The following is a 26,742-nucleotide window of genomic DNA, read 5'->3' as shown; positions in this document are numbered from 1 at the left end:
GATGCCTGGGCTGCAGCAGGTGTGTTGCAGTCTTGTCTGCAATCAGATCAAGCATTTCCACCTTGCAGATTGATGGTGACATGGTCGAGCTGACTCATCCACAAACGGGGAGAGATTCTGGTTGGTTTTCTTTCTTATTTTGTCTAAAAGTGAGTTTTGCACACTCAGTTTGTCTCCTATTTTTGAAACCCAGTAACCTTTTGTGAGAAACTGGGTGGAGGTGGGTGTGGAGAGACGGTTCTCTGGTGAGGAAGGCATCAGTGTGAAAGTATGGCAGGGTCTTTCTCAAGTATCCTAGCAAGTAGCACAGCTCTTCACTTTTGGAAAAAACTAAAACCTAGCGCTTGGTACCTCTTCAGTCAGTAATCTTACTTCATATGGATGAAATAGCGAGTGAACCTGTATGTGCACAGGTGTGGATGAGTGATCTTGAACATTCCTAATGATCTTAGCTGGGCTCCGTAGGAAGGAGACAACAGGTACACTAAGTGTGCAGCACGGAGGACGTGAAACGATTTGAAATGATGGGTATCAAATCTAGCCCTTGGCTGTTACCTCAAAAATGTGCACAGGTGATTTTCATGTGGGTTGTCTGCAGATCACACCTGGAGAAATGTGGGACTAGGTACCACGAGTCTACTGTTTGGTGTTTTGGAGCCTAGCTTCTATAACAAGTTTGTTTCCTTTGGACCAGTGCGTTTCAAATTGTAGAGTGCGTCAGAATCACCTGAAGGGCTTGTTAGTGCACAGACTGCTGGCCTCACCCTCAGAGATGCTGATTCAGTAGGTCTGAGGCGTAGCATGAAAATTTACATTCCTCACAAGTTCCCAGGTGAATCTGATGCTACCACACTTTGAGAACTACAGCCTTTGACCAAGCCCCTGTCTCATATGCCCTGGTTCCAGTAACCCAGTTCTTGTCTTAATCCTTCCTGAGTCCTTTTAAAAATGCCTTCGAAATAATTCAGTTTCTCTGGACCTAGAGACTTTCTGACTCTCATCAGTTCTCCCAGGGGCTGAAGCTGAAGTAATACCCAGAAGCCCAGCACCAGTGACCTCGCTTCCAGACCTCCCTGTTGCTTGTCTGAAATCCTGCTGTGCTATTTCCTTGACGCCAAACTCTTCTTGACCTTGTATGGTAGCTGTCCCTGGACTTCTCTCTCACCGGCTACTCAACTGTCGGGGCTTCCTCGTCCGGCTTAGTGTTGAAACTTGCCTAAATACTTCCCTCATCCCAATAAGTCTGTCTGATGTCCTAGCCTCAGCCTCCCACCTGGCCTGGCCCTTGCCCGCTGGGCTCCGGTTTTGACACACCATAAATATAGAGTACCTGCCAAGGGAATTGACCTCTTACGGCGTCTTCTCCACCAACAATGCGAGTGACATCATTGGATGATTGGTTGCTTTGAGTGATGTTATCGAAAATTATTTCAGCTTCAGTAGAATTTTCATAGTCCATATTGGAAAAGATAGTCTCAGCACGGGTGAACTTCATACGAGTGTTTGAGACAGAAACTCTTCCACAGGGAAATGGCACTAGACAAATGGAAAAAAAAAAAAGTGTTCTGGTATTTCTCATTGGCAAGCAGAACTTGTATTACAAAAATCGAAAATGAGGCCCATCCTTGTCACTTCTGAGAAGTAGGCCCGTCGATATTTTTTTAAAAATCAAATCAATGAATATAGTCTAAAACTAAAAGGTTAATTGAATTATTTTCATGGAAAGTTTTCAAACCCTTCATGAAAAGGACATTTGGCTCAGGAATCCATCATCTTTATGGAAATAAAAGAGGTGTTCCAGAATTGAATTTTGTAAGACTTTTATAAAGTCTAATGACGTTCTGTTTAGTTTCTTTGCTAAAAAGCCTTACTCTCAAGTACTGTCCCTGAAGGGAAATCTGGTGCCATGTAACTTTGATTTTAGAATTAGGTAAATGGGATGTCTGCTGCTTATTGTTAACAGGACTTCTTTCTTTCTTTCTTTCTTTTTTTTTTTTTTTGGCCGCACCACGTGGCTTATGGGATTTTAGTTCCCTGACTAGGGATCGAACCCAGGCCCTCAGCAGTAAGAGTGCAGAGTCCTAACCACTGGACCACCAGGGAATTCCCAGGGTTTCTTTTGTAGACCAGAATGCCTTCTAGATTCCAAGGTGGACTTTAGGTATCCATTGGGGAGAGATCATCGTGATTTAATTACCTGGCTGTTGAGTGTTAACCAAATAAGTTATTGATATGATTATTACAGCCACATCTACCTGGGCACTGGCCACCTTTTACCTTGGGCTGGTTTATTTCCTAAGGAAAAGAAATCATCTACTGAAACACTGGGGACAACCAGAATGGAAACTTGTAGTCCAGCAAAGTCACCACACATTTCATTTCTCACTTTCCTTCTATCCACATTCCTTATAACAGACATTTCTATAGCAACAAGCTGCGGCAGAGTATCATGAAGACAGCATGTGGTTGGGAAAACAAGAAATTAGTTCAGAATACTTATGTATAAATATAAATCATCAACAATAGCTAGAGAAAAGGGACCATTACTATTGAAAGGCAGAAAAGTTTATTTTAGGTTTGGCCTATTTATTCTGCTAAAGCTAAGGCTATATTCAAATATAACACTTAATAGTTGGAGGTGGTTCTCCATTTTTTTTCCTCGCTTATAACAGAGAAGGGCTTATAAGGGTTTAGCTACTATGTATGCTATCTGTCTACACTGGAAGTTAGGTTTCGAAGGTTAAAACAGATATACGCACACACTCCTCCCTAGGTAGGCTAATTTGAAGCAGTGTATGTCAAGAACCAGGTAGAAGGACAGGAGGCAGGCAGGTCCCTGAAGCATTAGAGACTCTTCATTTTAGTGCAGCATGTATACTCTTGGCTTCTGATGCTGCCTTTAATTTCCTCTGCCGGGTGCATTGCTGAGATAGGTATCGAACCCAGTTACAGAGGAATGGTGCGTGATTTAATGTACCAATTTAATAAGATATCAGGCTTTAGAAATGCAAAAGAAATTATATCTAGTTTGCTTCAAAAATACCCCTCATTTATCAAATGTAATTGGTCCCGCAGAACCTGCTTTTTTCAAAATCCAAGTTTCTACTGCCTTCTTTTTCAGAGAAGAGTAGTATGAGTTTGGAGTGGAGATGCTCTGAACACACCAGTCAGCTGTCAACATGGTGGCATGGTTGGCATGAGTGGGAAACATTGCTTTGTCCACTGCTGTATAGACTGACTGTGCTGATCAGCCTGATACAACTTAAAACAGATGGTTGTCGGAACTGTTGTGATGCCAAGCGTGTAAACTCAGCTGAGACCCAAGGATAGGAAATAACTTTCTTGGAGTAAGCCAGACACAACCGGACAGATCATGCTTAAAATTCACTATCCTTGGGCTTCCCTGGTGGCGCAGTGGTTGGGAGTCCGCCTGCCGATGCAGGGGACGCGGGTTCGTGCCCCGGTCCGGGAGGATCCCACATGCCCCGGAGCGGCTGGGCCCGTGAGCCATGGCCGCTGGGCCTGCGCGTCTGGAGCCTGTGCTCCGCAGCGGGAGAGGCCACAGCAGTGAGAGGCCCGCGTACCGCAAAAAAAAAAAAAAAAAAAAAAAAAAAAATTCACTATCCTTGTACTAGAAGCCTATCAGTCAGTCACGTACGTATCTTTTATGTTATGGAATTACTACGTTAATTTGACTTGGGGAATTACAAATAGGCATACAGAAATCACACAAATCGATTGCTTCATGATATAAAGGTCAGAGAAAAAAATCAGACAGAAAAGAATTCAAACTGAAGACAGTTGCAGAATTTCTATTTAAAATGATGATGCATTTTGAAAAATTAATTTGTCCAAGCTACTAGTCTTTTCTATGATTTCAAAAGGAAGTAGAAACAAGTAGGGCATAAAATTATGTAGGTTAGTTATAATGCAAAAAGTTCAAATATGGATTTGGAGAATGTATCTGCCGAGCTTAAAAAAGAACTTATTTAGATTTTGACCTGCTGATTCGCAGGACTTTTGGTCTTCTGCAAGTCGGTATCCGGCAGTACAGGAACAAACCACCTTGTTATCAGCGCCCTTTTTACAAAACTGCTTGCATCTGCCATTCTTAATGCTGCATGTCGCATCTGAAAGAAAGCAGAACCAACAGCAATAGCATCATGTATTTTTTTTAAAGATTTCTTTGATGTGGACCATTTTTAAAGTCTTTATTGAATTTGTTACAGTATTGCTTCTGCTTTATGTTTTGGTTTTTTGGCCACGAGACATGTGGCATCTTAGCTCCCTGACCAGGGATCGAACCCACACCCCCTGCATTGGAAGGGGAAGTCTTAACCACTGGACCGCCAGGGAAGTCCCAGCAATAGCATCATTTAACATGCATTTCTAAAAAGTACATGAAACTACTGACTCCTGTACAGGTCAGATATAAGCTGGGGGCATTCATGGAGAGAAGTGTGTGAAGCTAAGCTTGAGCTAAGAGTAGGAAAAAAAAGATAAAATTCTTAATAAGGCATAAAAATGGTGGCAGCAATATATGTGATTTGGCATAAAACTGAAGTTGTAGATATACTACTTTCACAGAGTCATAGAGTGCAATGAAAAAAGCTGTTTATTAGAGTATAACATATTCCAAAAAGTACCCAGAATTTTGGAATAAGTTTTCACAAGGTGACTGCACTTGTTTAAACAGTAAACAGATCAGTACATAGGACGTTATCAACGCCCCAGAAGCTCTCCTGATTCCCCCTTCTGGTCACTATTTCCTCCTTCCCAAAGTTACCATTATCCTGACTTCTAACAGGGCATTAGTTTTGCCTGTTCACGAAGTTTATATAAGGAGAAGCTCCCAATATGTACTCCTCTGTGTCTTTCAGTTAACATTTTGTCTGTGAGCTTCATCCATGTTGTTTTGTATAGCTATAGTTCATCTGCGTGCTGTGTAGTATATTCCATTGTATGAATATTACTACCTTCGTTCATCCATTTTACTGTGGGTGAATATTTGAGTTGAGTTTCCAGTTTTTGGCTCTTATGTATAATGCTGTAATGAACATTCTTGTACATATCTTTTGGTAACATATGCTTGCATATTTACTGGATATATACTCATGAGTGCAATGATTGGACCATGTGTTCAGGTTTAGTAGATACTGCCAAGTAGTCTTCTAAGATAATTGTACAAGTTTGGATTCCCACCATCAGCGTATGAGAGTTCCAGTTACTGGATATATGTATTGCGGATATCTTCTCCCACTCTTGACTTACCTTTTCACCCTAAATAGTATATTTTGCTGAATAGAAGTGCCTGGTTTTAATATAATCCAGTTTTTCAAAGCAAACTTGAAGCTGGCTGACGTGAGTATGTGTCAACACAAGAGAATGAAATAGGGTCCTTTAAGGGAGCTAAATGCCTGAAACGCTATGTTTTGACAATGATAAGCATTCTACTGGCTCATATTTTCTTTACTCTCCTATACAATCTCCCTTATTAATATAAAATATCTTTCTTTGTCTCATACAATGCCTTTTGTCGGGATTCTGTTTTATCTGATATTAAGATAGCTTTGCCAGTTTCTTTTTGTTAGCATTTACCTGGCAAATGTTTTCACATCCTTTTATTTTAGCCTCCTGGTAGAGTTTTATTTTAGTATCTCTTTTATCAACAGCATGCAATTAGATTTTTAACTCCAGACTGAAAATTGTCATTAACCCCAATTCACATTAACTGTGATTCCTGATATATTTGGCTTGTTCCTGCCATCTTATTTTCCATTTTCTAATTTGCGTGCTTTCCCTTTGTTTCTCTGATGCGATCTCAATAACAGGAAGTAGCAGGTTTAGGGCTTGCTGGCTGAGACCTGCTGAGTTAAGAGAAACAGGCTCTGCCCTTGGGCCTATTTCTGTCTCTAGAGCAGCATAGGAACACAGTGAATGGAAGGCACCTTCCCCCTTACCTACAGGCTCAACAGCAGTACAGCCTTCAAGAGAAATGCTCACTTGTCAGTGCAGTTAGAACATGGAGAGTTTGAACATGAGCGACTGTGTTAGCCACCTCTTTGTGCACCACCTTAGTCCCCACCAGCCTCACCCACGTCCGTCCCCAGCACCCTGGTGATCAGCTCTGCATGGACTTCCGCTGGCCTTGTCCAGGTGCAGCCTTGAATGGCCTGGGCTCAGATCTGCACTGTGTGCCTCTCGCCTCTTAGCTTGGCGTTCCCGGGTTGATGCTGAGGCCTGGGATGCCGCGTGACCTCTAGGGGGCCCCAGCGTGTGCAGCCTGGTGATGCAGGGGAGTTAAAGCCGCACAGGCTGAAGTACTGACCATCTGGAGAAGGGTGCTGATGGACAGATTCTTTCACCTCTTCTCCCTCCGAGGCTGACTCTCCTGAGGCCAGCTCACGTGGCTTCTTGGAAAACAGTCCCCGGAGATCAAACAGTCAGTTGCAGATGAGGGTGGATGACTCCTTTTACTCTTGGTTCTCCTTTCCTTACTGCCTTGCTCCCCCCATCCCTTACTTTTGCCCCCCTAGAATTGCACACCCTAATAGATAAGCTTGTGTCAGAGACTCTTTTTTCCTGGGGGATTCCAGGCTAACCGAGTGACTATATGGTTTTGGAGTATATTATGGATTTTTGAGTGACAGATCTAAATTTTCTAATTACATTTTACATAGGTAGCATAGGCTAATGTAATGATTCACTCATGTTCCTTACTGATACTTCAAGAAATAAGGGGAGGCAAATCAACCGTTACTAGGTGGACAAAGGAACCAGCCTGAGCTTTAACCTTCGCTACCAATAATCCACTAAGTGCATGATCCAAAAAGGTGGCACTTGATCCTTTTTATTTATGTATTTATTTTTTAAAGACCTTTCTCCTCACTATTGGTGATTACACTATTGGTGATTACATCCCTGAGCTCTTCTTATGTTACTAGCAATCATTTTGTTGCTACAAAGCAATACTAGAGTGTTCAGCCAAATCAAATACCACCTGCAGGGAGTGTTCAGTCAATATGAGATTGTGCTAAGTTCACAGAGGTGGGTGGTAGGTGCTGACTACTTTGGTCCAGGCCACGCACAACGGGAATGGGTAAAGTCAGGGTGCTTTTCCCGATTCTGATGCGGCGTCCTTGGCTAGGTAACTAGACCTCTCTGTCATTTTCCTCATTCGTCATTGCTCTTTGCAGCCCAGTGTGTTGCCGCTGTTGCTGTCCTCTGGCTTGGTTTGCACACGCAGTGGGAAATATTGCTGTCCGACCAGCAGTCTTTTGACCTCAGGTAAAGAACTCGAGTCTGGAAAGAGAATAACAGCACGAGGAGTTCCAGTTGAGAGGTCTGTAGTCCTGGACCTCAGGGGCAGTCACTGTGGGCCTCATTCATCAATTGCTTCTTGAGCACTCGGACGTCAGGCACTGTGTTGGGTGTGGGTTCTCCCTGGTCCTGGGGCTGATCTCAGTGCCTAGAATATCTGTGGAAGGACATGTCAGAGCATCTGTTCTTCTCCCTCCGTGTCAGCTAGCACAGATACCTCTTTCTAATTCCCCTCATGCCTACTACAAAGTTATCGTGTTCTGCTTCATTTTACTCTGCCTTCATCTTCCCTGGTATATTCAGGGATGGGAAAACCAAAGCTTGGACAAAAGATGTTCTGTTTAACCAGTGTATCACAGAATATGTTGTTGTTCGGCTAAACTCAAGATATTTTCTTTTTTCTACTCCACAGAAATACGCAGTAAATTAGTAGTGTCTGTGACGTGTTAGCAAAACGAAAAAAAATAAAAAAGTGTTTATATGCTGATTTTCTTTCCATCGTCTGTTACTGTGGGGAAATGCCTCTTGTACTCTTTAGAAGGGACAGGAATGACCAAGTTCTTATAGACTTTGATTTATCTGAAAAGGACTCAGATGTGATGTGTAGCTGGGCACATACAGTGGTCTTTATTCCAGCCAAAGGGACACAATAGCCAATTAATTGTTCTAACTAGAAAGCGTGCCCTGAATATTTGCACCTCTCTCCCCTGGAGAGGAGCCTGATGAACAAGAGAAGAGGAAAACAACAAGGATTTAACAGTGGAAATCTCATTCCCTTTCCGAGACAGGGTGAAGCAAGGGACTTAGGGCCCAGATACTCCATAAACTGTGTTGTTTTTCTAGCGGCTTTTGAGATTAGTTCTTAGTTCAGTTTGAAGCAACAGCTTAAATGGGAGTTTGTATATGCTTTTGTTTTCCTCTAGTGTCTGAGATAAAGAGCTTTTTGAGAGAATTCCCACTTTGTTCCTGAACTAAGAAGCTGGGAGGATTTTTCTAAACCTTGATCAGATGGGCTGGGGGAGCTCAAGACACCCTAGAGGCCAGGTGTAGTGGTGGCTGCAGTGTCACTGCAGAGCCCTGACCAAACCAAAACGTGGGGAACCCGAGAGGCCTGAGATGGTGCCCGTTGTAGACTTAGCACTCTTGCTGTGTAGACTGTAGCCTCACACACGTAGCAAAACCTGTTATAGCAGTTTTGTGCTTATAGCTACATTCCTCAGGGCTCTTTGCCTCTTTTAAAGTGTCTTTATTTTTAAACTAAAGACATTTAGGAATATTTAATACTAAACACTGTTTTCAGTTATACTTTGCTACCACATGCCCTTCATTCTTAACGGAGACCAGTTGAGTCCTTCATTCCCTGAGCTCCAATAGTTATATTATTTAAGCTGATACTCCATCAGTTTCTGTAGGTTTCCATAATAGCAGGATCGGATTTATCTAGGTCAATCTGAACTTGAAATTATAACCTTTCAGATGAAAGTAGCACTTCAGAGGTGTTGAGCCAATGAACACACCCATAGGAAAGGGAACCCAGACATCGGTTTGTCCCCATGCTGGGAAGCCTGCAGGAGTGGGAGTCCAAGCCTGGGGTACAGTTCATCCACCTGCATCTCCTTTTTTCTTTTTTTTTTTTAAATGTTTTTGCCCTGCCACCTTTTCTTTTTCCTATCTTCTATTCCTTTTTATCTTTTGGATCTCAAAGGAAGATGATCAATGGATTTCTCTTTAGCACTGAAAGGATTTCTGAACAGCATTAGAGATGACTTTTTCCCTTCTCAATAGGACAAGTGCAGCTGCTGCGTTTCATTTTGTTTTATGCCCTTTTCATCTGTGTGTCAGGTGGGTTGCCATAACGCCTTAATAGAGTCTTGCTAATTTTCTACTCTTTGCCCTTAGTCATGTAGCCTGTGGTGTTAGTCATGTAGCCTGTGGCGTTAAATTCTTTCCCTAGGACTGCATCTCTATTCTTCTGGAGTTTCAGAGGAGAAAGAGAATCCGTCATTAGCACTGTATGCTTTTCACAATCAGATACCAGTAATCCTGCATCTAGAGGTAATAAACAAGTAGGTAAAGGACTTTGGGGTTTACTGTTCCAGTTGCCAAAATCTCAGAACAAAAAAATTCTAGGATATGCAAAGAAAAGATGCACAATGATCCTAGATTTTCTATGTAATTCTTTCAGCGTAATCAGTATAGTCAAATTCAGGAATGAGTTTTGATTTTTGTCAACAAATTTCATATGTGAAGTGGTTCGTATGCGTGGAGAAGTGCCTAGTATATGGGAGAATTGGCCTTCCCATACCCCAATTCTTTACTTAGTTGACTTCCACTGCTTTTGTTGATAGCAATTTAGTCACGAGTTCTAACAATTTTATGGGTCAGTTTTCTTTGTGTTTTGTGGGTAGCAGTTAGAAGAATGGGTTTTGGCCAAACCAACTGAAGTTCAAGTCCTGGCTCAACTGTTTACTGCTTCTGTGATTTTTCAGCTGTTTGAGCTGCACTTTTCTCATTTGCGTAGAACGGAGAGGGTAATGGTGCTGACTACATGTGGTTGTATCGAGGATGAATATGCTAACGGAACATCATTACCACTTCCTACTAGCTACCAAATCTTACTATTCTTCATCTAGTTTCTTGAGCACATCCTGGAAACTATGACTGCAGATAAAATGAATGTTTATAAGCTTTGAAAGTATGTTTTATACAATGGAATATTATTCAGCCTTCAAAAAGAAGGAAATTCTGTCATAATCAACAACATGGATGAGCCTGAAGGACATTATGGTAAATGAAACAAGCCAGTCGTAGAAGGACAAATGCTGCATGATTCCACTTATATGAGATGTCTAAAAATAGTCCAACACATAGAAGCAGAGAATACAATGGTGCTTGCCAGGGGCCAGGGGGAGGGGAAAATGGGGAGTTGTTGTTTAGCAGGTATCAAGTTTCAGTTATGCAAGAGGAATAAGGTCTAGATGTCTGCTGTACAGCATAGAGCCTAGAGTTAGCAGTACTGTATCATACACTTCAAAATTTGTTGAGTGTAGATCTCATGTAAATGGTTCTTTACCATAATTTAAGAGAAAATTATGATACATACACATTGCATTTTCCAGTTGCATCTGGTTTCAAAGGGAAATTTTGAACCACGAGTAATCCAAAGATAGTTACTTACCTAATTCACAGTTTTTTCCTTCAAATCCAACTTGACACCAACATTCATAGGAATTAATGTCATCCTTGCACAGGCCACCATTTAAACATGGATTGGACTCACACTGATCTCCATCTTCGAGATAGATTAAGAAGGTGAATTAGCAGATCCATTGCCTAGAATGCTTAGTCTTCCCTGCACAGACTCATGGAGAGGGGAGCCTGATTTTAGGGTCAGAGCAAGACTGCTGACCTGGAAACCAGCTGCTTATGGGATGTCCCTGTCTTCCTAAGTTTCTAAAAACAAGTAAAGGTTCTTAGGCTAACATTGTCCTAGGAAATGGCCCCGAGGAAGGCATGTACATTGTTTATGTAACTGAAGGGAGGAGGAAGAGGGAAAAGAACGTCTGAATATAGAGATGTACTCTATCAGCAGAGTGTGAGAAGAATTTTCAATCCTTCCTTATCGAACGATGATGGAGTTAATTCTCAATGAAATCACATTGCTTCAACAATCATCTCTGTGTTGTACAAGGCTTGCTCTGTCACAGGTCTTGTAGAGCAAGCTGAGCTAGGTAACAGCAACTCCACTCATGAGCTTGGTAACAGATAGCAACTCCACTCAGGGACCTGGCAGCCTAGGCATGGCGCACATGCATCCACTTCCTCATCTTATCACTTCACTTTTATTTATTTATTTATTTTTTTGCGGTACGCGGGCCTCTCACTGTTGTGGCCTCTCCCGTTGCGGAGCACAGGCTCTGGACGCGCAGGCCCAGCGGCCATGGCTCACGGGCCCAGCCGCTCCGCGGCATGTGGGATCTTCCCGGACCGGGGCACGAACCCGCGTCCCCTGCATCGGCAGGCGGACTCTCAACCACTGCGCCACCAGGGAAGCCCCTATCACTTCACTTTTAAGCAGAGTATGCAGTGATCGTTCCAAACAGTACAAAAGATGCTTTACTCCTGAAAGATATTCTACTGTCTGTGATTAGGTCCCAGATGGTTTGGTAAAGTGAGAAACAACTTTCAATACAAAGAATTAAAAAAGAAAAAGTTCTGAAAATGTGCTTTATTTATATATAGATTGGTTATGTTTCCTTCCCACCTTTCCTGAAGTTTCTACATTTGCAGAGTTCTGGAGAGCCTTTGAGGATACTGGTCATCAGAAAACAGCAGGAAGGAAGGTAAGAGGGGAAGGGTCAGGATGTGGAGGGAGCCTTTAAGTCTGGTTTCTGAGAGCTCTGCCTCCATCCGTACTTCTAAGGAAGCTTCAGGAGAAAGGGATGCATAGAGCCAGAAGGGAGGCTGATGTGCACTGTGAGCTGAGAGAGAGCCCTGAAGAAAACTGGGAGCGAGATCAGCAAGGCTTAATATATGAGTAACAAAAGAGTAAGTGATAAAGATGGTGTAAGAATAAAACAGTGAACGAAAGGGGGCAATTTAAGAGAAATTTCTAATGGTCGTTCATATTTTAGAGCCAAGCTCCGTGACATCTAGTGTGTGGCCCGCTGCCTGCTCTAGGGACAGCAGGAGAGTGTCTGTCGTGCTCGCTGTCAGGAGCATGTGTCTAGGTCCCACTGGCTGGGGGTTAGCACCCCTTTCTTAGGAATAGTCCCTCTCTGGAAAACTGCTTGTTGTAAAAATTAGACCTTGCCCCCTCTGTCCCTTGATCCAGTGTGCTTTTGCACAGATACTTCAGTTTGTTCCAATTCTATAAAAACAAAATACGTTATCTCTGGTTTATTATTATTGATGTTCAGAACTGGTCTAAAAAAACGAGCCACATTTGCACTTTATATTACAGACCAACGGAGCTGAATTATTTAGGATGTTTCACTGAAAGGCTCTGGGCTTGCAGCCAGCTACACAGCAACTCATTTGCTGAGACATATCTTTAAAATGAGTGTCATTTCATCCTGCATTTAGTCCTCCTTTGGGTGCTTGTCTGTGTGTACTTCGGGCTGAAGCAAAGCCACAGACTGTAGGGGTCAAAGACAACAAGGGGCAAGACCTTGCCAAGTGAGAGCTTCCTGTTTAAGCCTACCAGGTGGTGGTTTAATGAATAACTGCATTTAGATTTGAAGGCCGGGAGGGGTAATAGAGAAAGTGGGGATTGGGCAGTGGAGAATTTGGCTGCTCTTCTGGGCTCCATGACTCCCTAGCTGGGTGACCTTTGACAAGTCATTTAACCTCCCTAAATCTCAGTTTCTTCTTCTGTAAAATGAGGTTCATAGTGCTTTGCTCACAGGGTTGGTGTGAGGATTAAAGGTGACAGGCACTCTGTAAAGGGCTGGGCAGATGCTGGTTAATGTGGTTGGGTGATGTTTCCTCTTCACCAGGCTCCTTACTTGGTGAGATGATGGAAGAGAGTAGGGCAGGAGTGAGGGGCCTGCAACCCTACCATGTGAGAAAGCCCATACAGGGAGAAACAGCATAGGCTATTTTGGGGGCGGTTGGGAATCTCGACTGCAGAGTGAAAAGAAGCCGTGGAGTTGGGTTTTCTTTTTCTCTTTTCTTGTTTTTGTTTTATTTTTAGCAGACAAAGCAGTAGTGACAGTGTAAAAAATTAATAAACGGAAACCTCAGTTAAGTAGAGTCAAGAGGGACTTCCCTGGTGGCGCAGTGGTTTAGAATCCGCCTGCCAGTGCAAGGGACACGGGTTCGAGCCCTGGTCTGGGAAGATCCCACATGCCGCGGAGCAACTAAGCTCGTGCGCCACAACTACTGAGCCTGCGCTCTAGAGCCCGCGAGCCACAAGTACTGAGCCCATGTGCCACAACTACTGAAGCCCTCGCGCCTAGATCCCGTGCTCCTCAACAAGAGAAGCCACCGCAGTGAGAAGCCTGCGCACCATGAGGAAGAGTAGCCCCCACTCGCCGCAACTGGAGAAAGCCCGCCTGCAGCGACGAAGACCCAACGCAGCAAAAAATAAATAAATAAATTTATTTTAAAAAAAAAGAGTCAAGAGACTGGAGGGCAGAGCTCTCATGCTCTATGACAATAGCAGAGCCCAACAGGAAGAAGACAGGCTCCTTTCTTGGCAAGGACTCAGCCAATGAAAAGCCAGGGACTCTTTGTTTACTGTAGCCCTCCTTACTTCCTTTTCCCCTCTCTAAAGGAGTTGTCTGTCCCCTACCATGCAGGGACTTGCACGTGGCTCATGGTTGTTGTAGACCCTGAATTGCAATTCTCTGCTGATCCTGAATAAACCCATCTTTGCTGGAGTCTGTTTGTTTCAGGTCAACAACAGAATCATGCCCTTGATGTTTTCCAGGTACCTTTACCTGAGTTACAGTAAACAACACAGCCTATGACCTAGAAGGTAGGGAGCCAACTTCAAAATATGGTGTTTAAGAGGTACTGATGAACCTCTACTCACAGGTGGGGGGCCAACTGGCTGGGGGGGTGGGCAATGAAGGGACCATGAGAGTTTAAATGCAGCCAGGAATATTTGGGGAGGAAAGGTAGAAATTGATTTGCTTTAAAATACAAGATTCAAAATTTTAAATAGATTAGAAATAGAGAATAAAAAGACTTGTTTGGACTAACTGTAGGGCAATACCTTAGTAGAGAGTTGGCGTGGTAGCATTCATTACTAAGAACGAGGAAAGGCAGATAAAGCAAATGTAACAGAATGGACCTCTTCTTCCCTCATGATTTAAAAACAAAGTGGAGAAATTATGAGTTACAAGAGTATGAATAAGTCCATTAGTGTCTACAGAATAGAATCTGGGAAAGTAGAACTGATGGAATTCAGTGAATTGGCTGTCCAGGTTAGTTTCTGTCCATGCAAATGGTCTTAGGTAAATCAAGCTGGGAAAGTTACACTGCCTCAAAATCCTGCTGCTGGATTTTAAATTAGTTTTAAAACTTAGTTGTCATTAAAGTTTTGACTTTTCCTCCTTTTGGTCAATTCATTCAACAAATATTTACTCAGTGCTTCTGTACCAGATACTGCTCGAGGTACTAGGACTACATCAATAAACAAAACAGTTGAATACCCCTGCCAACATGAAGCTTGCATTCTAGTGAGGTGGGAGACATAAATAGTATACGTAAGACCATTATATTGATACCTCAGTGGTGAAAAGTGCTATGAAAAATAATAGAGCAGGATACTGTGTCTAAAGTGATGGGGTTATGGGGGGGCAGGTTGAAGTATTAATAGATGATCAAGGCAGGCTTCATTGAGAGGGTGACATTTGGGTAAAGACCTGAAGGAGGTGAGTGAGTGAGCCTAGGGGAACCTGGCAGAGGAACCTTCCACAGTAAAGGAACAATCAGGTCTAAGACTTTGAAATGGAAGCATTCCTAGAGCATGCAAGGAGCCGCAGCAGCCCAGGATGTGTGAGGAGGAGAGGAGGTCAGAGGGGCAGCGGGGAGGGAGGGACTGGGCAATCAGGAGGGCCTTGCAGGCCGCCAGAAGGAGGAGCACTTTTAAGCAGTAGACATGTAAGTCAGTCAGCATTCTCTGATTCTCTGCTGAGGATGGCAAACTCTCATTCAGTCCCAGATGCAATTCTCTTTGGTCTCTCCCTTCCAGATTCCTGGGGTGGAACGATGTTCCTTTTGAAGCCCTAGGAAGAAGTAAGCGTATCTGCCAGAGGATACCTCCCACGCTGGCATAAACCTGGAGTCTCTCACCATTCAATTTTGGGTAAAAAGAGTTGGACTTATTTTTCTGAGCCCTTTTGACACAGTTTAATATATTATCTGTTTACACAGAAGAAAAAAATACATAATTCTCAAATGTTTCGTATACTAGAGGATAAAATGAATTGCTTACCAACATATTGCTTCCAAAATTCAGTCTATAACGAAAAAGAAGACAAGTTAATGGTACTATTTAAAATGTTTTCGATTTGATTCCTTCTCTATTACAACATTTGTAAAACACGTGTATGTATAGATATTTTAAAATTCCAAAGAGAAGTATGGTCCCCCCACCTTTTCTTTTTAAAGGTTTTCTATTCTTTGCTCTGCATCTGAAGGATGTTATGTGGAAATACTCACAGTTTTCTCAGTGTTTTCAAAAACTTCTCGGGCTTCTTCAAAACTACACTTTTCTTCTATACATTCTCTCTCAAGGTTCCCTCGAACAAACTCTTCCAATTTACCTGAATTATACCTCTTTGGCCGATTCAGAATTTTGGTGGCATTTTCACGATCAAGAAAAACTGAAATTTAAAAGAAAAAGAAAACATCATGAAAATTAAATACATCTCTTAAGAAAGGCTTTCTTTTTAATCCAAGTAATCCCAAAGCCAATTTATCTTTGGGGCACGGAGCCAAAATCTATGATGTTCTCATGGCACTGTATACACATGGAGATTTAGGAATTAAAATTCAATTTTACTCTTAGTCCAGAGAACTCTGGTAATGAAAGGTCAGATTTTCAATCATATTTGAATTTGCTCTGGATGAAAAGGAAAGTTCTGAGATAAAAGCAGTTAACTTCACACTTTGTCATCATTTGAAAATAACTAATTGCAGATCCTTGCAAGGTGATCCATCACGCTGGCCGGGCTGTGTTTACAGGACGCAGTTGCCCAAATGACTTCGGAGCACATTTCCCTTGGAAGAGCAGAAGCCTAAATGCAACCCTGCTGTCTCTCACTAGATATTAAAGAAAAACCACTGCATTCATGTTTTTTTAACCTTCAGACTCACAGCACCTTAAGTTGGCACGTGTTCTAGGAATACCAGTGACATAAGTCTTTCTCTGGGATTCAGGATGTGGTTTATTTTAGCTCTGACTGTCTAGCCTGTTAGGAACGCACTCCTGAACTCTGGGATTGAGGTCCCTAACCTAATTCTCCACCCCAGCCCCTCCCCCCCACTCTCCATACCTCAGCCTCTTCTTTCTGTTTCACTCTCTGTCTCTGTGCGTGTTTCTCTCTAGATAGACAGATATAGATGTAGTATCTATATCTATAACTAATAACAGGAACTCAAGAAGCTGCCTGGAGTTATTCCTTTCTTCTAGAGACTGTCTGATACCATCTCAACAGGACCAGGTGTTTATAACGTGAACTCTCCAGGGCATTTTGGGACTGTTTTCTCATTAGCGCCAAAAAAAAAAAAAAAAAAAAAAGAAAGGAAAAGAAACAAACCGAAGTTCCTTATTTCCATTGCAGCTGTTCACTTTATGGAGCCTTCTAGTCCCTTAACGGCCTCTCACTTTTCTCTTGCTCTTCAAGTCCCCTTGGGCTTTACTTTTTCCCTGAATTTAGCTTAGACTTTTTCTCTTCGACTCTTCCCTTGCCAACCTTCTCAGTTCCCTTCACCCCTTCTTCAGTGCTGCAATACCCCGCAATCCCAACCACTAGGTTAGTGCCGCCAGCTGCCTCTTCCTTCCCTTCCCAGGCAGCCAGGCGCCCTGGGAGAAAGCCACAAGCTGCAATTGGGTGCCATGGCATATCGACACCTTCCAGCCTCCACCAGGCCCTCCTCTCTGCTTGCCAGTTCATGTGCTTGGCCCTGGGCGCTCCTACAGTAGCATCTGTGTCTGTATCCATTTACAGTGTGGTCTAGTGGAAAAATAGGGGTTTGGAGTCAGAGCAGACACACCTGGATTTGAGTCACATGTCTACCAGCTATTGGCAGTGAGACCCCAGGCAGGTCACGTAATCTCTGCAGCTTAACTTTGTCAAGTGTAAATGGGTATAACAGTAGTATCATCAGACTGCCTACCTCCCAGCGTTGCTGACAGGATCAGTGAGATCACGTGTACAGGCTGGTGTATGTTGGTTTTCTCTCTTCCTTTCTACTCCTCTGTCTGGTCTGCCTCCCTAAGGGTAATTTTGAGCTTCTGTATCTCCTGCCTGCTCTGAAACATTTCTAATTGTTGATCTTTCCCTCTTCAGGGTGCTCTTTTCATGAAATCACTCTCTCCTCGTTCTCCTCTTCGCTCTGATTCTTGTTATTCATCCACCACTTGCATCCATTCATTCCCCTTCTTCTGCTTGCCCCTTATATGTTCAGAGTTCTCCCAGGCTCCAGCCTCCAGCTTCAGCCTTGTCCCTCTTCACTCCATACATCCTTGCTAGGGCCAGGGCTGGGGTGAGGTAAACAAGGCCCCTAGGGCACAGAATCTACGGAGTCACTCTCTCTCAGTGTGTGCAAGTATGTTTATGCCCTGCTTGCCTCACCCTAGTCCAGCCCCGACTCAACACAATTTTCTGAGCGCTCACTACTGCCAGGCACTGTACTAGGTGCCACAAGATCCATGCTCACTCCCTGGATCCTCACACACGTGGTTGTAACTACTGTCTATAGGACAGTGAGTTCCGAATATCCATCTCCAGTCAGATATATCTTCGGAATTCCAGATTGTCTTTCCAACTTTGTAACTGTCCATTGTCATGTGGCTGATAACAGCTGATGTTTATTTAATGCTTCTGATGTGCTGGACAATGTGCTTGGTGCTTCGCATCCATTATTTCATTCCCTTCTCACGGCAGTCCCATGAGAGAGGTGCTGTCGTCTCATTTTCGTAAATCAAAAAAACGGAGGTTCAGAGAGGTTAAGTGATTTGCCCCAAGTGATATATTAAAGTGTCAGAGCCAGAATTTAGACATTGGCAGTCAGACCGCACAGTCCATGCTCTTAGGCACTGTGCTGTATCCTAAATGCTCAAGACATGGTCTTTCCACTTCCTCGAAACCCGTTCCCCTTCCATACCCAGGTGGTTAAGTCATATCATTTCTACTTCCTCAGTGTCACTTGCATTCCATTCCCTCTTCTCTGTCTGTGCAGCTAATGTCCAGGTTCAGGCCCTCATGCCTTCCCTGGATGATTACAGTAGCCTCAAGACTGCTCTCCCCTTGTCTGGCCGCCCCTTCCTCACACAGTTCATGAGAACGTTGCCAAGCTGAGCAGCCCGAGTCAGCCATCAGTGGTATTCATGTTTACACTTCTGATGACTCCACATCGCATTCCGTTGTCCAAACTCCTTCATTTAGGGCCTTCCTCATCTGATGACCTGACCCTGCCTCACCTGTCATATTCAATATTGAAAACATACTTAGTTCCTGAAAGACCTCACATTCTTTGTGGATCTGGATCTCTGCACGTGAGTGATCCTCTCTTCACAGGATGACCTAGATCAGTCATTTAAGGAGAGAGTACCTACTTATTTTTTAAGACCCAGCTCAAAATATGGTCTCTCTGTCAGTGTCTCCCCAGTTAATGTGTTCCTTTCTCTGTGCCCCTTTAGCAGCTGGTATACATCTCCTCATGTTATATTGAAATCTCTCAGCTGACCTCATGGTGCTTTAGGTCAAAGAGGGAATCTGGTTTATCCCCAAGCCCCTAGTACCTTGCCACAGTACCTGGCACCGTAGTAGTCACCTAGTTTTGTAAAGTTTTGTAAAGCGTGTGGACTGAAGCTGTCTTTCATTTATTTCATTCATTCATTCTAAATGAAAGACAGGTTGGGTCCATATGCTTTACAAAACTGAATTGGTTTTATGGAACACATTTGATTTCAAAATTCTAAATTGATACAATAATATCTAAGGGCAGCAGCCATGAAAATGCAACATCTCAGAAAATCATTCATAGAAACTGCTTTTAGAAGCCAGTGGTGGTTCAACAGTAGAGGAGAGCACTGCATCAACACTGTCCGTCCTTAGGGAAGGCGCCTTGGTGCTCTGCTCAAGGACCTATTATCTCTGACTAAGGTGACTCTGGAATCACACTGCCTTTCTCCTCACCATTGTCTGAGGGTCATATATTTAACCTCCCTTCGGGCTTATCTCTTCTAGTCATTATTTCCCAAGCTCTGAAATCCTAGTCCTTCTTTTTTTCTCTGGATCTATCCTTTTTCCTACATCTGAGGTCTTCAAGGGGGCAGCAGTCCTCTTAAAATTTACTCCATCATCTCAGCACTTATCTTGAAGGAAGGGTTTGGATCCTTTGTCCTCCTAGATTTCACACTGATGAGATGTGTGTAAAGAGTTAGCATTCTGTCCTACTTTGTGAGTGTTCATGCTGAATTTCTTTATTGTTTGACTCTAGCCAGTTTGCTGGCTTGATTTAACCTCTGCATTCTCGCACCATTATTTCTGCATTTCAGTGTGACATCATGTCTGGAGTGGGAACCTCGGGCCAGTCTGCTTTCTGGGGATGCTTAGGGTTGGCACCCCTGATCCTCCACTGTCAGCTACTAGATTTGATCATAATAGGTTGACAAGTAAGTGTGATAAATGCTTCCTGTGAGAACATGCTGTTTGTCTAAATGGGGTAATTTCTTCCCTATGTGCCTGCCTTTGGGGAATGCATAAAGTCAGTAAAGTTGTGAAAAAAAACCAAGTGATGTAAATCGCTTTAACTAAGTTCCTACTTGACATCAATTCTTGTACTTGCTTTGCTGTCCTAAGAGCTCAAGTGAGTACTGAGTTTCCCCCTCTATTAACTCCGAGATGTTTAGAATCAGACAAAATAGTTTCTTCCTCACCCATGGAAAACTTCAGTGATAAATAACAACTTACTAATGAAAGGTTTGTATTTTAACTAAAACTTTCAATTGAAGGTATATAATTTTATAGACTAAAAATTAGAGGCATGACTCATTAAATAGTTATAAAATTTTGAATCACATCATGTCTTAAAATCAAACTTTGTGTGTAAATAAAACCATTGTTTTTGCTTTAATGTTTCCCATTTTGATTTCAAAATAATGAGTTAAAACCCCACAAAATGACAGTTAATTTTTTCTCCACATTCGGCTGTTTCCTTGTTAAAACATTTCCCCCTTTTATTTATTTTTTTAACCAAGGAGATGACTTTTCCAAGGAATTACATTGTCAAATCATAAGCCCAACAGTGTCCATTAAAAAAATGTACTATAAACATTGTAAATCTATTTAGTTTTAAAAATGAGGAAGAACCAGCACCAGAGAACTAGTACTCACCAACCCACATGCTAACTAGTAGAATCTTAAACATTGTGGTCAAATCCTGTGATCATTATTTAATGAAGAAGACAGCCCCAGACGTTTCTATATCTAAAAGCCAAGCACATTGAATGTATCTTTATAAAGGAAACAAACCTGTACATTCAGCACTGAGTAGATATCCTAAAAGGCAGATGGTGACGAGGCCCGGTGATTCTGCCATGATCATGTTCAGGCACCGCATAACCTTTGCTAGTAGATTGTGCAAGTAGCAAGGTTCACAATTGTTCCAAAGTACAAGCTGAGCTGTATTTACTTCTGGGAAACAATGTCCATCTCCCTCAGTGGGTCTTTGGGCTGTTTCCGATGTCCTCTTGGGTTAAATGAAGAGAGGAGGCAGTGGCCATTGTTAAACTTCACCTCTGATTCCATGGGCTTCTGTCACTGTGGCTGATCTGAGGCTGAAACAGGAAGTGACCCATCATTAGAATAGGGGGAGGTATAATGTGGCTGCAGTTGCTGTGGCAGCAAAATTCATCATAGGATCCATCTTATCCTTGTCAGGGAGCATTAATGTCTTATAGTTGAAAGGTAAAGAGATGGAAAGAATGAAGTCATTTTGTCACCCACCTTAAAACGTCTCCACTGCTGATAATCTCGAGTCACCTGGTGGATCCTTTATGTTCCTCCTCGTAACAAGGAGCTTATAAACTTTGTTGTGCTGTGTACCCATATGGTGAAACATATGGGCCCTGTCTCAGAACACATGTATGTATATGCATATATACTTATGTATAGAAAATAAATGTTATAAATATTATTATGTAATAGTTCATATTGATATACCACTTCACATGTACTATAAAAAACTCATAATAGCATACCAACATTTACCTACCATTCTTTGTGCTGTTGTTGTGATACATTTTATTTCTAAATTAAAAAAAAAATTTTATTGGAGTATGATTGCTTTACAATGTTGTGTTAGTTTCTGCTGTACAATGAAGTGAATCAGCTATATGTATACCTATATCCCCTCCCTCTTGGACCTCCCCCTCCCATCCCACCCATCTGTGCTTTATAGCATGTTCCCACTAGCTAGCTTTTTTTTTTTTTTTTCGGTACGCGGGCCTCTCACTCCCACGGCTCTCCTGTTGCGGAGCACAGGCTCCGGACGCGCAGGCTCAGTGGCCATGGCTCACGGGCCCAGCCCCTCCGCGGCATGTGGGATCTTTCCGGACCGGGGCACGAACCCGTGCCCCCTGCATCGGCAGGCGGACTCTCAACCACTGCGCCACCAGGGAAGCCCCTAGCTATCTATTTTATGCATGGTAGTGTATATATGTCCATCCTGATCTCCCAGTAAACCCTATATTACCTTATTCTGCCTCAAGCAGTCAACAGTCTTTCAAAGAAATTTTAAAATGGGGAAAGATTTTATATTTAGTCACATTTTCTTCATTTCTTTGTGAGGACCCAAATTTCAGTCTGTTACAGTTTTTCATTATTGTGAAGAATTTTCTTTAATAATTTTGATAGCGTAGGTCATCTTTTGATGAATTTTCTCAACTTTCGTTTATTTGAAAATGTCTCCATTTTACCTTCATTTAAAAAAAGTAATTTGGCTGTATATACAATTCTAGGTTGACATTTTTTTTCTTTCAGCACATTAAAGAAGTCATCCTGTTGCCTTTTGGCATGCATTGTTTCTGATGAGAAGGCAGTGAATATTCTTATCATTTCTTTTCAGCAGTTGGACTACAATGAGCCAAGGTATTCTTGGGGTTCATTGAGATTCTTGGATCTGTGGCATTAAAACTAGGAAAATTCTTGGATCTTATTTTTCAAAATTTTGTTTTAAAATAATTACAGTTATGGGAAATTGCAAAAACAATACAGAGAAGTCCCATATACCTTTCACAATGTTTATATCTTACATAAATATAGTAATATAATATCAAAACCAGGTAGTGGACATTGGTCTATTGTATGTGTATAATTCTGAGTGATTTTATCACATGCATAGATTTATGTGACCACCACTATAATTAATATACAGAACAATTATAATTAACAATTATGTCACCACAAAGGTCTCCCTTGTGCTGCTATTTTATAATCACACCCCTCCCCCTCCTTCCGATTATTCCTAACGCCTGGCGCTACTGATCAGTTTTTGGTCTCTATAGTGAGAATGTGGTATAAATGGAATCATAGAGTATGTGACCTTTTGAGATTGGCTCTCTTCATTCAGCACAATGCCTTTGAGGTCCATCTAGATTACCACATGTTTTAGTAGTTGCTTTTTATAGCTGAGGAGTATGGATATGCCAGTTTGTTTAACTATTCACTTACTGAGGGACATTTTGATTGTTTCCAGTTTTTTGCTATTGCAATAATGTGCTTTCAACATTCATGTACAGGTTTCTATGTGGATGTAACTTTTTCATTTCTCTGGGATAAATGCACAGGAATGCATTTTCTGGGTCATGTGAGAGTTGAATATTTGGTTTTTAAATAAACCGCCAAACTATATTCCAAGACGGCTGTACCACTTTACATTCCGACCGCGATGGATGAGTGGTCTAGTTTCTCTGCATCCTTGCAAGCGTTTGGTGTTATCACTGTTTTTTATTTTAGACATTCTGATAGGTATGTATTTAGACCATTTATATTGAAGATAGCTATTAATATGTTAGTGGTTTAGTCTGCCATTTTTTTAACATCTTTATTGGAGTATAATTGCTTTACAATGGTGTGTTAGTTTCTGCTTTATAAGAGTCTGCCATTTTATTATTTGTCTCTTTTTCCCTCCTCTTGTTCTCATTTCTCTGTTCTCTTTACATGCCTGTTGGTGGGTTACTTGAAAAAATTTTTAGAATTCCCTCTTGATTTATTTATAGGGTTTTTAAAAAAGTGTATCTTATTGTATAATTATTGTAGCTTTTGCTCCGGGTTTTACCATATACACATGTGACTTGTCACAGTCTACTGGTATCAGTATTTTAACACTTCAAGTGAAATATGAAGCCTTACTTTGATTTTGGTCCATTAACCTTCTCCACTTTTAAATATCATTGTTGTGATAACCAGATAGTGCTATTTTTTGTTTTAATTATCAAATATCATTTATAAAACTCATGAGGAGAAGGGTAGTCTAATGAATATATCCATATTCTTCTCTTTGCATTGCTAGATCTTCCTATCCAATTCTTTTATCATTTGCTTCTCATTGAAGAACGTCCCTTAGCCATTCTTTTAAGATAGGTCTGAAAATGCCTCTGTTTCCCATTCATGCTTGAAGGATAGTTTTACTGGATATAGAATTTGTATTGGACTGTTTTTTTCCCCCCAGTACTTGAAAAATGTACCACTTCCTTCTGGCCTCCATGTTTTCAGATGAGAAATCTGTCATTCAAATTGGTCCTCCTCTACAGGTATTGTGTCAGATTTCTCTGGCAGCTATCAAGTTTTTTTTCTTTGTCTTTAGTTTTCACAAGTTTAGTTATGATGTGCTTTGGCATGGATTCCTTTGGCATTATACTGTTTGGGGTTCACTCAGCTTCTTGAATCTGTAAATTTGTGTGTTTTGCCAAAATTGGGAAATTTTCAGCTATTATATCTTTGGCCCCACTTTCTTTTTCCTCTCCATCTGGGATTCTAATGACACCAGTGTTGCATGTATTTTATTGTCCCACAGGTCTCTGAGTCTCTTTTCATTTATATTAGTCTATTTTCTCTCTTATTAAGTAAATTCTGTGAATTCACTATTGTTTGGTGATTTCTGTTGAGTTCTCTTTTAAGTTTACTGAGTTGATCTTCTGTCATCTGCACTCTGCTATTGAGCCTCTCCAGAGAGGTTTTTTTTTTTTTAAGTTATTCTTTTCAGCTTTATATTTTCCATTTTCTTCTTTTTTAAAAAATAGCTTTTACATTTTTGCTGAGGTTTTCTACTTTTTAAATTTTTTTCTGAGATAATCTGTAATTGATTATTGAAACATTTTTATGATGCCAGCTTTAATATCCCTCTCAGATAATTCCAACATCTGATTCATTTCAGTATTAGTGTCACTTGATCATCTTTTCTCATTCAAATTGTGATTTTTTTGGTTCTTAGCATGATGAGTGGTTTTCAGTTGTATTCTGGACATTTTGTCTATTATGTTAGTAGACTCTGGGTCCTATTTAGCAGGCAGTCACTCTGTTAGACCTATCACACAGGTCCTGGCCTATTTTTCTGGGCTGTGATTCCAATTCCAATTTAACTTTTAGATCCTTTGTGGGATTATTTTGGTAATTAAAGTTCCAAGTCAGTTGATATTATGATATGGAGACTATCTGGGTGGGCCTGTCAGGCATATCCTTTAAAAACAGAGAGTTTTCTCCAACTGATAGCAAAAGGAGAAGTCAGAGATGTTCAAAGTACATGACAGATTTGATGAAGCATTGGTGGCTTTGAAGTTGCATGGGAGGTGGTGGGGCATGTGGAAAGAGTGGTCTCTAGAGGCTGAGAGCCATTCCTGGCTGAGAGCCAGCAAGAAATCAAAGATTTCAGACCTATAGCCAAATGGGATTTAATCCTATCAACAACCTTAATGAGTCTGAAAATGGGTTATCCCCCAGAGCCCCCAGATAGGAGCCTAGCTGGCTGACATCTTGACTGCAGCCTTGGGAGACACTAAGCTGAGATCTCACTTGAGATCACTTGCTCTTCTGTTTACCAAACTGAGACATAATAAATGGGTATTGTTTTAAGCCACTGTGGTTGTGGAAATTTGTTATGTGACAGTAGAAAACTAACACTCCATCATTAGTGTTTTCGTTTGTGCTAAGCATCGCTTTCTTCTTGAAGTTCTGTTTGAACTGTTGGTGCCTCTGGGAGGGTAAACAAATACCGTCTTGAGAACACTAATTTGAGATTATAAAAGCTTTATAGTTTTAGCTTTTATGTTTTAGTCTGTGATATATCTTGGATAAATCTTGTATATGAAGTGAGGTTAACATTTGAGGTTAAGTTTTTGTTCTTTATGAATATGGATTTCTCCAGCACTATTGATTGATAAGACTATTCTTTCCCATCATATTACCTTGCTACCTTTGTCAGAAATCAGTTGGCTCTGTACATGTGAGTTTATTGCTGAACTCTCTATTCTGTTCAGTTTGCATACGTTTTAATTTATATGAATGGGAGTATATTATAAATTTTGTGTTTCTTTAATTTTTAAATTCAAACCCATCATTTTAAGATCCATTTTTATTGCTATGCACACATCTAGTCTAATGCTTTTCTAACTGCTGCCTGGTGTATATGTACCACATTTTTTCCTAGCTTTTCTCCCAGTGATTGACATCTAGATTGCTTAAAATACTCTGATTCCACAGATATTGCCACAGTGGACACCTTCTTTTGAGTACCCTTATGGAATAATGTGGTAATTTACTTAGGATATATACTCAGGAGCAGAATGTCTGGGTCTTAGGGTATTCTTATTCCTGATTTGTCTAAGCACCGACAGATTGTTCTCCAGGTTGGCTGCACCAATCTACACTCCCACCAGCAGTGCGTATAGATTTCTATATCTGCACATTCATGCCAATTCTTGGAATTATCCCTTTATAATTTTTAATAATTTAAAAGAGTTAAAGTGCTATCTTGTTTTAATTGATGTTTGCCTTATTGTTATGAGTTAGAACATGTCTCTGTATACTTTTCAGACTTCTGAATTTCCCCTTTTATAAATTGCCTGCTTATGACCATTGCCCATTTTTCTTCTGGGGTTGTTAATTTGAAGGCTTTCCCTGAATATTCTAGATATTAATCCATTATCAATTTTAGACATTGTAAATAATTAATTTTTCCCATTCTGTCATATGTCAACTAACTTTGTGATTTTCTTATACCTTGTTGAATAGACATCCTCAATTTGAATTTATTAAATTCATCAGTTTTTTCTTTTATAATCTGTGTTTTTAAAGTTTTGTTTGAGAAATATTTCCCTGCCCCAGGTCAAAAAAATATTCTCATATATATATATATATTTTTTAAAATTAATTAATTAATTAATTTATTTATTTTTTGCGGTACGTGGGCCTCTCACTGCTGTCGCCTCTCCCGTTGTGGAGCACAGGCTCTGGACGCGCAGGCCCAGCGGCCATGGCTCACGGGCCCAGCCGCTCCGCGGCATGTGGGATCATCCCAGACTGGAGCACGAACCCATGTCCCCTGCATCGGCAGGTGGACCCTCAACCACTGCTCCACCAGGGAAGCCCCTCTCTTATATTTTTTATACTAACTTTATAGCTTTATCTTTCACATCTAAATTTATAGTCTAATCTGTGTCTAAAATTTGTTAACAAGGTTGAT

The 26,742-nt window shown here is 41.4% G+C and overlaps 1 protein-coding gene and 1 non-coding gene across 2 annotated transcripts in view; both read right to left on the bottom strand.

Annotated features, from left to right (window-relative positions):
- Nucleotides 1–20,622, bottom strand: part of F9 (coagulation factor IX) — a 28,106-nt gene extending 7,484 nt beyond the window's left edge. Inside the window, exons 1-6 of the mRNA XM_029241266.1 lie at nucleotides 20,535–20,622; nucleotides 15,493–15,656; nucleotides 15,266–15,290; nucleotides 10,499–10,612; nucleotides 4,002–4,130; nucleotides 1,331–1,536 (exon numbers count right to left, since the gene is read on the bottom strand). Coding sequence (XP_029097099.1) covers nucleotides 1,331–1,536; nucleotides 4,002–4,130; nucleotides 10,499–10,612; nucleotides 15,266–15,290; nucleotides 15,493–15,656; nucleotides 20,535–20,622 — 726 coding nt within the window. The remainder of the gene's footprint in view (nucleotides 1–1,330; nucleotides 1,537–4,001; nucleotides 4,131–10,498; nucleotides 10,613–15,265; nucleotides 15,291–15,492; nucleotides 15,657–20,534) is intronic.
- On the bottom strand, nucleotides 2,031–2,103 carry TRNAK-CUU. Its single transcript has one exon. It is a non-coding gene; the product is annotated as a tRNA-Lys (tRNA).
- Nucleotides 20,623–26,742: the final 6,120 nt, after the last annotated feature.

Source organism: Monodon monoceros, unplaced genomic scaffold (genome assembly GCF_005190385.1).
Source record: "Monodon monoceros isolate NGI ecotype Baffin Bay Population unplaced genomic scaffold, NGI_Narwhal_1 Super_Scaffold_22, whole genome shotgun sequence".
NCBI classification, from domain to species: domain Eukaryota; kingdom Metazoa; phylum Chordata; class Mammalia; order Artiodactyla; family Monodontidae; genus Monodon; species Monodon monoceros.
The sequence above is the reverse complement of the archived record's forward strand: the minus strand, read 5'-3'. Positions and strand labels throughout refer to the sequence as shown.